Raw genomic sequence first — 14,234 nt, 5'->3', positions numbered from 1 at the left:
CAGGAATATGATTTAGGTCATACCTGAGTGGCCTAGTGCTTTTCCCTACTTTCTTCAATTTAAGCCTAAATTTTGCAACAAGAAGCTCATGATCTGAGCCACAGTCAGCTCCTGGGTCTAGTGTTTACTGACTGTATAGAGCTTCTTCATCATCGGCTGCAGAGCACACAGTCAATCTGATTTCTGTGTTGACCGTCTGGTGATGTCCATGTGTAGAGTCGTCTCTTGGGTTGTTGGAAAAGAGTGTTTGCTATGACCATCGTATTCTCTTAACAAAATTCTACCAGTCTATGCCCTGCTTCATTTTGTACGCCAAGGCCAAACTGGCCTGTTATTCCGGTTATCTTTTGGCTTCCTACTTTAGCATTCCAATCCCCCATGATGATAAGGACATCATTTTTGGTGTTATTTCTAGAAGGTGTTGTAGAGCGTCATAGAACTGGTCAACTTCAGCCTCTTCAGCACCAGTGGTTGGGGCATAGACTTGGACTACTGTGATGTTGAATGGTTTGCCTTGGATTCAAACTGAGATCATTCTGTCATTTTGGAGATTGTATCCCAGTACTGCTCTTCCTACTCTTTTATTGACTATGAAGGCTACTCCATTTCTTCTGAGGGATTCTTGCCCGCAGTAGTATACCTGATGGCCATCTGAATTAAACTTGCCCATTCCTGTCCATTTCAGTTCACTGATTCCTAAGTTGTCGATGTTCAGTCTTGTCATCTTTTTTTTGACCACGTCCAGCTTGCCTTGATTCATAGATCTTACATTCCAGGTTCCTATGGAGTATAGATCTTTGCAGCATCGGACTCTCCTTTCACCACCTGATACATCTGCAACTGAGTGTCCTTTCGGCTTTGACCCAGTCGCTTCATTCTTTCTGGCGCTACTAGTACTAGCCCTCTGCTCTTCCCCAGTAGCACACTGGACACCTTCTGACCCGAGGGGCTCATCTTCCGGCGTCGTATCTTTTTGCCTTTTGGTACTGTCCATGGGGTTTTCATGGTAAGGGTACTGGAGTGGGTTGCCATTTCCTTCTCCAGTGGATCAGCTTTTGTCAGAGTTCTCTGCTATGACCTGTCCGTCTTGGGTGGCCCTGCACGGCATAGCTCATAGCTTCATTGAGCTATGCAAGTCCCTTCACCATGACAGGGCAGCGATCCATGAAGGGGAAAATACTTCTAAAGCCCCACAAAAGCATATAAGAGAAGGAAGCACTTCCATGAAAGGTTCAAGGGATGTTGCTGCAGAGATGACACATTAGCCTGGCAGCAAGGAATGTCCTGAGAAGCAGGCTTCCTGTGGCAAGTGTTTGCCATAGTGGACCACCACAGTTGAGCTATGAGTCTGCCTGTCCTTGATGTGTTCCCCTTAGGTGAGGGCATGGTCACTCGCAGTGTCACAGGGATCCCACTCCCACTAAGGGGAGGCTGACTTGAAGGGAATCCCCAGAGCAGATTAAATCACCCACTAGCCCACCGTCCCATCCATGTGGGAGTTTAATGAATCAGAAGAGACCCTTTAGCTCAAGGGCAGAGCACATGTGGAAGCCTCGCCCTCTTCCTTTAGCAGGTGTTCACGCAACTGCACACTCCAAGTCAACAGCACAATAGAACCTCTCATTGAAGTTGCCAGGGATCGAACCTAACATAATATTCTGCAAACAAAGTGTGTGTCCAATGGCTTAACTACAGGAGGCCCCAGGTATCTCTTCTGCGCAATTCAGTGATGGTCTACCCAGTGATGAGCTGCAGTGATTAACTTCTAAGGTTGAAATTGTATACAATCTTACCTAGAAAAAAATAACTATGCCATGGAACTACTTCTGAATAGACATAGGCAAATTTTCACTGTATCTTACTGTAACTAAGCATTTCTCTGTACATAAGGAAACTATGTAAGCTGCTTTGAGTTCCTCATACAAGGAAAAAAGGTGGGATATAAAGGCAGTGTAATCATCATGGTCATGGTTGTCATAATCGTGCCTACAGTAAAGCATATGTTCTGTCAGCTCTGCTGTCTTGTCATCAGTGTACTACTTATGTCCCTCTTCCACAAGTGAGTCTATCTCCGTGGACAAGAAAGGACTCACACGTCCACAGCTCAAGCAACAGGGAAACAGTGAGGGAGTGTTAGAGCTCACAAAGGATAAACCTTGGAATATGCCTTCAATACAAGGGGTGAATCCCAAATACAGGAGGAAAAATGCCTCTGACTATGTGTAGAAGGCATTTCCTTCACTACCAAACAACTACAAGTTATCCACACATACTTTCCAACATGCAGTCCATTACAGATGCAGCCCTACATTTGGCATGACTTTCCCACAGACCTAAGATCCAGCAATTAAAACAAAACAACAACAACCCTGCTGCCCTCACTTCTTTTGCCAGAATAGTATGCAATCAGAAACTCAGGTTTCCTGGTTTTCTTCCTCTCCACTTTCGAGTAGCTCCTCACATAAGTGCACTTCTCTTGCAATTCTCTGCCTTCCTGAGCCAGTTCTCATCCCTATACTGGACGAGGCCTCAGCCCAAGAACTTGGCATCAGGAAGCAGGTGTAATGCGGCCAGTCCCCTCCAGGCTTCTTTCCTCCTTTCCAGCTGTCTCCTTCCTCAATACATGCACTGCTGCTGTCCCAGCCTCACCATCTCCAGCACATTACAATATAATGAGATGATAAAGACATTTCATATCTTCCAATGAAAATATGAATGATGCTTTGGGGGACCATTCACCTAAAATTCTCCTTTGCACATCCACTGAAATAGACTGAACTATCCCAACCCACAACAAGTTTGGGATAATCACACAAAGGCTAAATTCATGTGGGGCACACTGAGTATACGGAACACAATTCTGCACATCAGCAACCTGAAGCAAATTGCTTCTTTACAAGCATAGGCAGACATAAACTCTTAAGGAAAAGAAAAAGAACAATTAATTATAAGTAGTATCAGGGGAGAGGAAATGGAATGAAAAATTGAGTCTGAGTTATAAAAATAAGTAATTTTTGTCTTACTTGCAGGAGGCTTATTATATTAATTAAACATTATTACAGGGAAGGAGTGGGGGGGGGGCTACAAAGTCTAGGACTGGCTGTAAGTGTTCTCTCCTGTTGCCTGAGGCTTCAGCCATTCCTTGATATTAATCTTCTAAAGCACTCCAAATGCTGGAGAGATAAACACTTGAAATATGAAAACGTTTCTCCACCTCCACTCCTACTGCCATAGACACTATGCCCCTACGTCAACTCAAGATATTTGCGAGATGCCCCAGCAGCCTGTGCTTCTTTCTCAAGCAGACTGTTTTATAAGCCATGTGGCTCCATCAAGGCTCATGCAGGGGGACTGTATGTGGATGACAGAGCCAAGCCAGCATGTGTGTGCTTATGAAAATATCTCCTCATAGGTATGGTTATGAAGCATGGTGGGGTCTCCATTCACCAAAACCCACCCCTTGCCTCGCCTCGCCTCGCCTCCCCAGGCTCTGCTGCTTTACTCTCCTACTTTCGCGGCCTGGCTCCCATACAGAAAGTGAGTCAGTTATGGGTAGAGGTGAAGGTCTTCAGGCTACAGGGTGCAAGGAAGTAACATGGGGAAGAAGCAGCATTTCCTTACTGTTCCCTGGCTACCTACTTTAGTGATAAAAGTAGATACTTCCCCCTTCCAGTTTATAGCCAAACAGGGGTATTGTCTGGTCCGGCCCTTAATTAAGTGTGCAAGTGCTCGTTCCCAGTTGTCATTTTGCAGCCCATAGAAATAGTTCACCTCAGTAAACATGAAAACATCACCATGTTGTACTTATCAGGGATTTGTGCAACTTTCTAACAGAAAGTTGCAATTGGGGATTATTCAAAGTACACATTCCTGGTTTTCTTCATCAGCATATTGTACAGTGAACTGTTGCATAACACATTTTTTCATTAATGCAGCTTAGGAATCACTCACTCGTCAAAATGTTATCTGATTAAGCACAGTCGAGTCCACTTCTCCCCCTGCCCACTTCTCCCCCTGCCCAGCCACACCAGATACATGGAGCACAAGTTTCCTTGGAAGGATGCTCAGCTGGAAATACTGGGGATTTTGTTAGAAAAACAAACCTAGCTTTCTAGGAAGCTTACTTGGTATGGATGGAATGGCCTTATTCCAGTTTGTGTCTATTCTCTGGGTGTTTCCTGATAAGTCAGTTCCATCCTATTTCTGTTTTAATTTAAGCAATAAATCTTTTTTTAAAGGCTTCATTAATGGGGGAAAGACTGTTAAATGGTAAATTAGGAAATTGTTTTAGGGTCATCTTCTTTTTTCTCCTTTTTTACAGGTGTGCCTGGGGTGTGTGATTTCTGTCACATGAGCTGAACATGAAGCTGGAAGAAATTTGACCCTGGTAATGACAAAGCCTGCTGACATGCCAAGCCTCCCAGAGAGACCGTGGGAAAACACAGCTGCCCCATAGACCCATTGGAGCACCCATTTTTCTTTCTCTACAGTGTCCCTAAGTGCAATAGCAGATCATTAGGTCCCGTTGCTCCTGGCAGGAATTGCAGCTTTCTTTCCAGTGAGTGCAGCAGTAGCCACGTGTACTAGCTGCTCTAGATTGCTAGAGACCATTCTTTAAAAATAAGAAGCAAGGAGAGTTGGCCCTCGGACCACCTCATTATGGAATTCAGTAGAAGTCTGGATTCCAAAGAGGACCCATGTCCCAACTGCAATCAGTCTGGGAGGTGCTGATTAGGTGAGCCTGCTCTGGGATTTGAACCCATCAAATTGTTCCCTTATCCCTAGGGGAACATTTGGAGGATGAGTGATGCTAGACAAACCAGCTTCTCTGAAAAATAGCTTGCCAAGAACTGCTGATCATCCCTTGGAATGTAAAGCTGCAGGAAAGAGCAGGGTGTGATTTTAGGGCCCCGCAGTCTTGGCCAGAGAATGCATCAAATGCATGCCCTCTTACTGGTTGCAACACACTCCAGCTCTCTGCAAGATGCTCACAGCCCATTGGCAGAATATGAGCTATGGAAAGCATTCCCTGAAGATAGAAAGTTAGACATCACAGTGGTTGGCAACACTATATTTGTATTTCATATACCTTTTCCTCTTTCTAGTTCTGCCTAGCTTCCTCTCCAGAACCTCCTAGATAGTCAATCTAGTTATCATCACCAGCTATCAGGGAGATTGAATGGCTTCTTTTCAAAACACTGTTCTATTAGTCAAGACCCACTGAAAGTTGGAGGGGAATCAATTGGATTTATTGAATACAGCTCATCACATAAAGATGTTACAGAGATCAGCTCCACTATGCTCAGGTAGCCTCCAGGATTAAACAGGGAGAAAGATTCCCCTCAAAGAGCAGGTCAATGTGTTGTAATCCTTGGGCTTGTGGTGTGAAATCTGAATGCATGTTCATGAAAAATAAGCAAGCATAAGAAAATATTTCCTCAAACCCAGTAAGCCTCTCTCCTATTTTTTTTCCCAATCCTCTTCATGAGTGCGGGGTAGAAGAAAGCATAAACCCCAAAGATGGTTGCAACAGAGGATGGAACAGATCTTCCCTGTTGTGCGTGGATTACTTTGTAAAGGCCTCATCCAGTGCACACAATCCTAAAAGGTCCCTCAGTTCTTTTGCCCAGAACACAAGCCTCTGTCATAGCAAAAGTGCAAACCTTACAAGTCGTCTTACACAGGCACGTGTGAGTTCTGGCCTCAGGGACAAATGTACCATCACACAACAGGAATGCTGAACAGGAAAACAGAAACCAGCCCAGTCCCAGATTTCAGTATGATATGCATATGAGAGTATGGATACAAAAGTGGAAGACAGAACAAATCTCTGTAAAGTAGAAAGGCTGAAGCCTGCAAGTATGAGTCAAGGTTCAAATCACATCTGAAGTCTTCTAAATTTTGGGAAATTCAGAGTGAGACTTTCTGGTTCAAAGATAATCTCACATCCAATTCAACAGAAAACGCACAATGTTCAGTTCCCTTAGAACAGCATCACTCGAAATGACCCTGCTGGAAAAACCTGCATATCATTTTAAACACACCAGACATGTAAAAAGCTACCACATTAAGCCAATCTTCTCTTCTCTCTGAAATTAAGCATTCCACTGGCGGCACATCGTTGCTATAAGTCAGCATTCACAAACATGATTTCCTAGGAAGGCTGTAGCAGGTTCTTTTACTGAATATATGAATCTGAATTATATTCTTTTTCTTTCTGAAAGCATAGATAGTTTGGTACTTCTTGAAACTTATAATCACAATGAGAATCCTAAAAAGGCATCATATTCATAAAATGTTAGTATTTCTTTAGAGATGCTCAGAAACTTGTTACTTTATTCTTCAGTTCATGCACATTCTACAATGTTCCACGATCAGGCTTACCTGGGTAGGCCCCAATGCCTGGTCCCAGATGGCTAGTCCAGGTGCTTCCAAAATGGAAAGTCCATGTAAATCCTGTAGATGTATCATGTGTCCAACCACAAAGGTCTCCAGGAAGATCAAAGTTGCAGTTGAATCCCACTGGGATCTGGAAATCTTATAACAAGGACAGAACAACATAAAAACAGGATCAAAGGAAGACCAGTCAGAGAGAAATGCCATTTAATAACTAACATAGCTGGCAATTCATGGATAGCTAAGGAAGTATGAAGTCTCTGGCGTACGTGCGGGCATGTTCCCGGTCTCTCTCTGTGCCTCATGATACTTTTAAAATGTCTCTGGTTTCAACAGCACTTGCGGGGTCAGTCTTATGTTCCAGTTCATCAAAATGCACATACTCACATCCTTCAACTAAGCAAATATAAATGAAAGCACCAAATGCTTCTGTTCTCTCCAGTCACTTTCCCCCAGAAGAGTATAAGTTTTAAATGTCAAGGACTGTTTGCCATGTTCTCCAACTGTGCTGTACAATTCTATGATGGTGCCAAAATTGGAGGAGGAGGAGGAAGATAGAGAGAAGAAAGAGAAGTAGAAGCAGTGGCAAAACTCTTCCTTCAAACAGCCCCAACACTTTCAATTATTAAATAATTGTCAAAACACTAAGGCTGCAATCTTATCCGCATTTACCTGGCAGCAAGCCTGACTGAATTCAGTGAGACCTACTTATTTATTTCATTTTCATACCACCCAATAGCCAAAGCAATCTGGGAGGTTAAAAACACCAAAAACAAGAAAAACATAAAACAGTAAGACAAATGGACTTGTCTTCCTGTCAAGTAGACTTGCATAGGATTGCACTAAAAGAAGCTAAAAGAACAAAATGTTTAGAATGTCAGAGTCAAAAACTCAAGTGATGTTAACTATAGCAAAAACTATCATAGGCTGCAATGCAGATGTGCCTCAGGGCATGTTCACCTTTGCATTCGATGTATGAATGCATGGAACTAGGCTCAATAAAAAATGTTTGTTTATCTCAGGTTCCATCGGATTATATGAAAAACTTTGATGATGGGATTTTATCCTTGTTACCAGTTTACTATCTGTTGTCTTGCAATCAGTGAATGGTGAACATGAATGTGTGAACTCATCCTTCACTTTCCACGATCTCAAAGCTGACAGTCAGTGACAGCCCCTCTGATGTGACCAGGCAACACGCTGGAGGGGCTGTCACTGGTTCACCATCTTAAAAAAAGATTTTGTTCCTCAAAAACTGCACAGCTATTTCAGTAATTAGAGAAAAAATGTGGACAGACTTGTGCAACTATGCACTTTTGCAGTTCCAAACTGGGCAGCCTGATGTCAGGATCTGGGCTGCTCTGGTGGCCAAAACCAGCGCACTCACCACCACCACAAGGCCTCCCCTTGCCACATGTCTCCTGCCTTCCACGTTGCCTCAACAGCACAGGAACTCCTGTTTGCTGCTGTGCCTGCACCGTGTTTGACCTTTCCTGTTCCTGCTCCCGTTTCGTGTCCTTCCATGTTGCCTTTCAGTGCCCGTACCTTGCCTGACCTATGTTTTGCCTTGCCATGTTACTTCAGGACTGCAGGGCTTCCTGCAGACTGTGGTTCAGCTCCTGCCTCTTGCCCAACTCTTGCTGTATCTGGTCCTTGTTGCCTTATGTATCTTGCCATGCCATGCCTCCTGGCGTGCTGTGCTTCCTGGCTCTGTTATCTCATCCAAGATACCCACACCTCCATTTGTCCTCCTGGTTCTCGACCCTTGCCTTGTTCCTGACCATGTCTTTATTCTGCCCTCGTACAGTCTTCTGATTCCTGACCTCAGCCTGTACCATGACTATGATTTGGACTCTGTCTCCCCTGATGTTCTGTTGCCCTGAGCCCCTTTTCCTCTCGTCTCTGGCTGCCCATATCATGGTTGCAGACCCTGACAGTTTGCTGAGGCCATCCTCTTCTATATCCCAAATGGGAAACAGTTTCTCCAGATTCAGACAGAGGACCAAAGCACTGCACAGAAATTCATACAGAGTGTTAGTTCCTGTCCTCATATGATGGTAACGGAGAAGCAGCAACAGCAGCAATGAATCCTGGGTTTTTACCTTTACTGTGGTCAGGAAAGGTGATGTGTATCTGCCAATCCTGCTAAAGTTCAGTAATGGGGAAATAGGTCAATTGGCAGTGTTCTGGGGTACGCTGAACCGCTCAGGTTGCTTTGTGGGCTTTATGGTGGCCAGCGTTCCAGCCAGACATCAGGAAATATTTCAAGTCCTGTACTATGTCTGCTAAAGCTGGAGTTCCTCAGTAGAGTATCAATGGCTCCTGCAGCCATTACCATCTCCTGCCAGACTCTGGTCCAACTGTTGCTGCCAAAGTCTGAGCCTTCATTCAGCCCACCCAGACCTTGTGTTGGGAAGGGAACTCCCCTTTTTCCAGGAGGAGGTTACAGTCAGCATCTGGGCTGCTCTGGTGGCTAAAACCAGAGCAACCACCACCACATTTGCAGGATGGGCCTCAGGCCCTGCTGGAGCTCTTAGTCTACTATGGAGCATCAGCTGGGAATCCTGGGGACGAATTTTATGCAAGCAAGCTCTCCCCTCGGGACTGGCCGCAGCAACACAGGTCCCTCTGTAGCTGCAGTCCCTGCGCTTTGCCTGACTGCTCTTGCTCCTTGTCCTGTCTCCAGCTCCTGTTTCTGCTGTGTACCTGGCCTTGCTGCATTGTCTCAACAGCACAGGGCCTGCGCCGTGCCTGGCTTTTCCTCTTCCTGCTCCCGTTTCCTGCCTTACCATGTAGCCTTGCTGTTGTGCCTGCACTTTGCCTGACCTGTACTGCATCTAGTTCCTGCCATGTTTGTTCTCAGTCCTTGGCTTGTTCCGGACCACGTCCTTTGCTGCCCTCATGCAGTCTTCTGATTCCTGACTTCAGCCTGTACCATGACTATGATTTGGACTCTGCCTCCCCTGCAGGTCTATTGACCTGGCCCTGGTGCCTCTGCTGCTCTTGTCTTGCCTTGTCTGGCTGTCCACATCTTGGCTGTGGACGCTGACAGTTTGCTGAGGCCCTGCTGGGAATCCCGAAAGAAGAGCTCTTCCTCCTGGAACTGGCCTGAGCAACACAGCTGTTCCTGCAGCAGAAGTGCCTGCTTTTTGCCTTACTGCTCCTTGCTGTCTCGCTCCCACATCTTGCCGTGCATCTTGCCTTGTCATGTTGCATCCATCGCCTGTTTGCCTGCCTGTTCCTGCTCCTGGGTGCTGCCTTTCCATGTTGCCTGCTGTTGTGCCTGCCTTGGCGTATTGCCTCGGTAACTCAGGGCTTCTTGCAAGCTGTGGTTCAGTTCCTGCATCTTGCCTGACCCTTGCCCCATCTTCTTCTTCTTGTTTTGTGGATCCTGTGGTGCCGTGGATCATGCCACGTATTGTGCTGTGCCATGTGTCTAGCTCTGTTATCCTGTCCAAAGGACCTGCACCTCTGTTTGTCCTCCTGGTTTTCAACTCTTGGCTTGTTCCTGACCATGCCTCCTTTTTGCCCTCAGGAAGTCTTCTGATTCCTGACCTTGGCCAGTCCCATGACTATGGTTTGGACTCTGCCTCACCTGAAGTTCTGTTGCCCTGAGCCTCTGTTGCTCTCATCTTGCCTTGTCTCTGGCTGCCCACGTCCCAGACACAGACCCTGACACCTCACTTGAGCAATGTCCTGAGGATGGGGGAATGGCCTGTGAGGTGAGGCTGCTTACAGCTGTCAAAACAGAATCTAAGGTGCTTAGGAAATGTTAAAGGTAAAACATAGGGGTTCTTTAGGCACTCAGGAAGTTGGAAAATACAAGCTGCTCCCTTTTATGATGGGAGTATGGAAAATTCAGCTGTAAAAAGTCAGTCTTTCTTTTAAAATGGGCTTTTTGACAGGACTGCATTGTAAAATAAATGTAATAAATAAATAATCTGGCTGTATTCCCTGGACCAGAGACACTTGTATATGCACATGTCCCTGCCAAAATCTCAATTATGTTTGTTAAAAACTCCTGAAAATGGGCTACTCTACACTTTCCCACCTTATGGCATACCAAGCATCTTGGGAAAGGGTGGAAAAGATTCAGGACACTGAGAAGAGTCAGGTAAAGGCCAAAAAAAAAAGAGTAAAGGATCTTACTGAAAAGATGATCTACTAGCCACCCCTTTTCTGAGCAAGGATCACTTATGTTTTTGCTTTTCCCATGATAGCTCACCCTTTGGCCTCTCTCAGTAGAAAGCAAAGTCTAAATAATCCTCTTTATAGCCTCTTGGGTCAATCCACAGAACATGACCCAGACAAGCCTGTATGGTTCAGACCACTGCAAGGGCACACTTATGCATGTGACTAAAAAATATAACAAGAAAAGAAGAAAATATTTGTGCATATTTCTGGTGCATTAAAAAAGGTAGTGAAACAGTGACAGTCCCCCCATTGTGCTGCCTAGACGCTTTGGAGGAGCAAGCACTAGCTGTCAGCCCAAGAGATTATGGAAAGTGATCCTCCCAAAGGGGGGAGGTGAAAAAGGCAGTGGCAAGCAAAAACAGGCTTGTGATTCTGGTGAGGAGAGAAAACAAGGTGGCTTTCGCTGCCAAATTCCCTAGGATAACTCCTGGGGGACTTAGGGAAATGGAGAACAATCCAGTGTGCCAAAGCACAAGGTTGGCTTTTCATGACATGAGAACCCCACCCAATGACAGCAACCGCAGCAGACATGAAGGATGCTCCTCCTTCTACTTTTCCCAGGCATGGGGAGATTCCTGAAGACTGGTCCTACAAACTTTTGCAGATATACCTTACATGAATGGGGAAATATACATGATTGGATCACTCCAGCTTTCTTATTGTTTTCAGCGCTTCAGTTCAGGTTAAATCAGAAAGCCATTTTTGTCTGTCTTACCTATTCATGCAAGAGGTTTGCTTATGTATGTGAGTGAATGCACAAAGGTCTGCAAAACCCATTCAGTTTAAAGATATTCAAGAAAGAACGATTTTCAGAACTGGCCATTCCAGAAAGCTGGAAGCAGGAAAACAGGAACTTCAAGGCCCTAAAAGGTGCTAGCAACTTTAATAGGAAGGCATAGAAGCTGCAGCAGAAATGCATTCTAGACACTTTTTGGAATCATGCCAAGGAGAGAAAGGAAATTCTGAAGAATATGTGGCAATGTCACTTACAGTTATACCCTATTTGTCGTTTCCTGAATGAAAAAGTTTTAAATCAGCAGGCCCACAAAGATAATGAACACAAAGGAAAATGCCAGTGACCCATTTATAAAGAAATGGAAACATCCCACCCCAGCTCCAGAAATTTAAAAAAGAAAACACTAAAACACATAATTATAATAACTGACATGGCTCCTTTGGTATGACAATCTGATCTAATTATTCTCCAGAGAGAAGTACTGTTTCTCTTACACTTTCATAAATCTGACTGCATGGAGAAAAGTGCACTATTGTCTGTAATGCCTAAGAAGGAAAAGCATAGCTAACCCAAACGTTTGTAAATGCTGCGAATGAAAATCACAACTATATCAGAAGAAAACAATCTGGACTATTCAGTGCTACCCTAGAATGTGTAATGAGCGAATAGCACAAGGTCTTCTGTGAAGCTAAGGACAGTGTAGCAATTCACTAAGTATGGAGAATAAAATGTAGTTCACATTGGGGGAGGCAAACTGTGGGCTGTGCTACTTGAGGTTACTTGGTGGGTATGTCGCAAGATGGAAAGCTCTTCTGTACAAACAAACAAAGCCCTTCCACACAGAAGACTGGCATGCCAGCGAGAAGGCTAGGTTGAAACACGGCAAAGCAAATTATCCAAATAATTTGGACCCACACAATCAATGGAATAAATGAAGTTGGAAGGGAGACAATATTTGAATGGTTTAAATGGATATATGAGTAACATACATACATCAAAGCAGTCCTCTTACAAGATACTTTTAACAATACAGCAAATCAATGCATCATTTTGTGAACTTGCACACTTCTTCCTATTAAATAAGATCAGACTTCTGACCAAGCCTCTCTAGAGCTTGGACTGTCACTAGCAATATCATCCTTCAATCCTCAGTTCCCTCAGCTAAACCTGAGCAATCACTTAGCTGCAAATTCATTATTGACAGCAATTTAAACTCAAGCAGCCAAAGAGCAGTTCAAGACCTAGGGCTGGGCTCCCAAGCAGTTCAAGCCTGGCTCCTGCCCAGTCAGTGGAAGCAGTAGTTCAATGAAGAGGAATAAGTTACTCCCTCCTAGCCAAAAAGCAGAGCAGGGTGGTAGGCAGTGTCCACCTTATACTTGCCCTGCGGTGCTACCCCAAACTACATTTCTGCTCTTCTCAGTGAGTTACCCTCCAATCCCCTGCCATGGGCTCCACTTGTAGCAGCTGCGATGCAAAGTGAGTCTTTAAGCCACCACCAGCAAGGAGGAGCAGGGAAGAGGAGGACTTGTGACTGTGATTTTCTACATGCTAAGTACTAAATGTTACTGAGTGTATGTGCTGGTGGGAAGGATGAACTTGCTACAGAGATGCTTTTTTGGGTGAGATCAGCATGACAAATGCATCACATGCTCTGTCCCTTACCAAGCTCAAGAGGTAAGACATGTTGGTGTGGCTGTTGTCAGCAGCTCAACCTGCCGATGGGTTCAAGCCCTGGGGCTATGGACCAGGTGCAAGGAGGCTGTGGAGCAGGAAGGTCTGGCTAGGGCTTCCTAGTAAAGTTGTGGGGAAAACAGAAGATGTAGGGTCTATGAGAAGCAATGTGAGAAATGGGGGACCAACTATGAAGCCAGGAGTCTGTGTACAGCTGCAGGAAATTGTGCGAGGAGAAGTGGGCGGAGGCAGGAGACAGGGCAGCGGGAGCTGTGCCCTGACTCCATGGAAAAGAGGTGAAGTATAAAGATCATTTGTAAACAATGGTTAAGCAGTAAGGGAGGTTGGGTGTAGAGTTATCTTCTTTCTTCTACTGAGGCTTGTGATTGGAGGTTGGAGGACTTTCACTAGGGATAGGTGTGGTTCTTGGCCACGTAAACATCCCTTTTGCTGAGGATGTTTGGCAGCCTTAGTAATATGGCACAGTCGTAGGGGCTGAGGAAATACCTCCATTCTCTATGCAGCCGTCCCCGCACTCCGTTGCCTCTTCGTCAGTGGGAAACTGAGTGGTGATCTCCTCACTCTTTGCAGTGGGCTGCAGTGTCTCCGCAGTAGACTTTACATCTGCAATTAAAAGAAGAACATGAGAGCATGGAACAGAAACTCTCACTGGATTCAGAAAGAAAGTCAGTCTGACCAGAAAGCCCACACAGACAGGCAGGAGGACTGCCCTCCTACATGGCATGAAGCTTCACTCGCTTTGCAGAGCACTTCAGGGAATGCACCCAAACCTTGGTCACAGGAGTGCCTTTTACAGAATGAAAGAATCCCCTGTATCTTGCAAGGTGGCTTGATGTACAGTCAGTCACTATACTGATGTGCTGAACAATGTTTCAAGAAGCTCTCGGATGTGGAGCCCCGAGTTCATGCTTTTTTTCTTCCTGCATCATCAGGATTTGAAGGCTTGATCTTGCTCCCCCTGGTGACAGGAGTGTGAAGGCACCCTGCCTATGCATACAGAACTGGGATCAGACCTGTCGAAGCCTATGTGGTTGCGCAGTGCAACACGGCTGGGAGCTCTGGAAGGCTCTATAGAAGGCTTCTCCTCATGCTGCTCAGCTTTGCCACAGCAACCTAGGCTTCTGTGGTAGCTGCATTATGTTCCGGATCCTGCTTCCAGGACTGCCTTGCTTCTGACTTTGTCCAGACTCCTGCCTGATCCTGCCTCTGCCCTTGC

The 14,234-nt window shown here is 45.3% G+C and overlaps 1 protein-coding gene across 2 annotated transcripts in view; it reads right to left on the bottom strand.

The window, feature by feature from the left end:
- NRP2 (neuropilin 2) overlaps nt 1–14,234 on the bottom strand; it is a 240,025-nt gene that overhangs the window by 80,410 nt on the left and 145,381 nt on the right. For both annotated transcript variants that reach the window (XM_044431841.1, XM_044431842.1), the window contains exons 11-12: nt 13,505–13,621; nt 6,385–6,537 (exon numbers count right to left, since the gene is read on the bottom strand). In XM_044431841.1, coding sequence (XP_044287776.1) covers nt 6,385–6,537; nt 13,505–13,621 — 270 coding nt within the window. The remainder of the gene's footprint in view (nt 1–6,384; nt 6,538–13,504; nt 13,622–14,234) is intronic.

The sequence above is a fragment of the Varanus komodoensis genome, unplaced genomic scaffold (genome assembly GCF_004798865.1).
Source record: "Varanus komodoensis strain SLA01 unplaced genomic scaffold, ASM479886v1 scaffold23, whole genome shotgun sequence".
In the NCBI taxonomy this organism is placed as follows: domain Eukaryota; kingdom Metazoa; phylum Chordata; class Lepidosauria; order Squamata; family Varanidae; genus Varanus; species Varanus komodoensis.
Note: the sequence above shows the minus strand (reverse complement) of the source record. Positions and strands in the feature narration are given on the sequence as shown.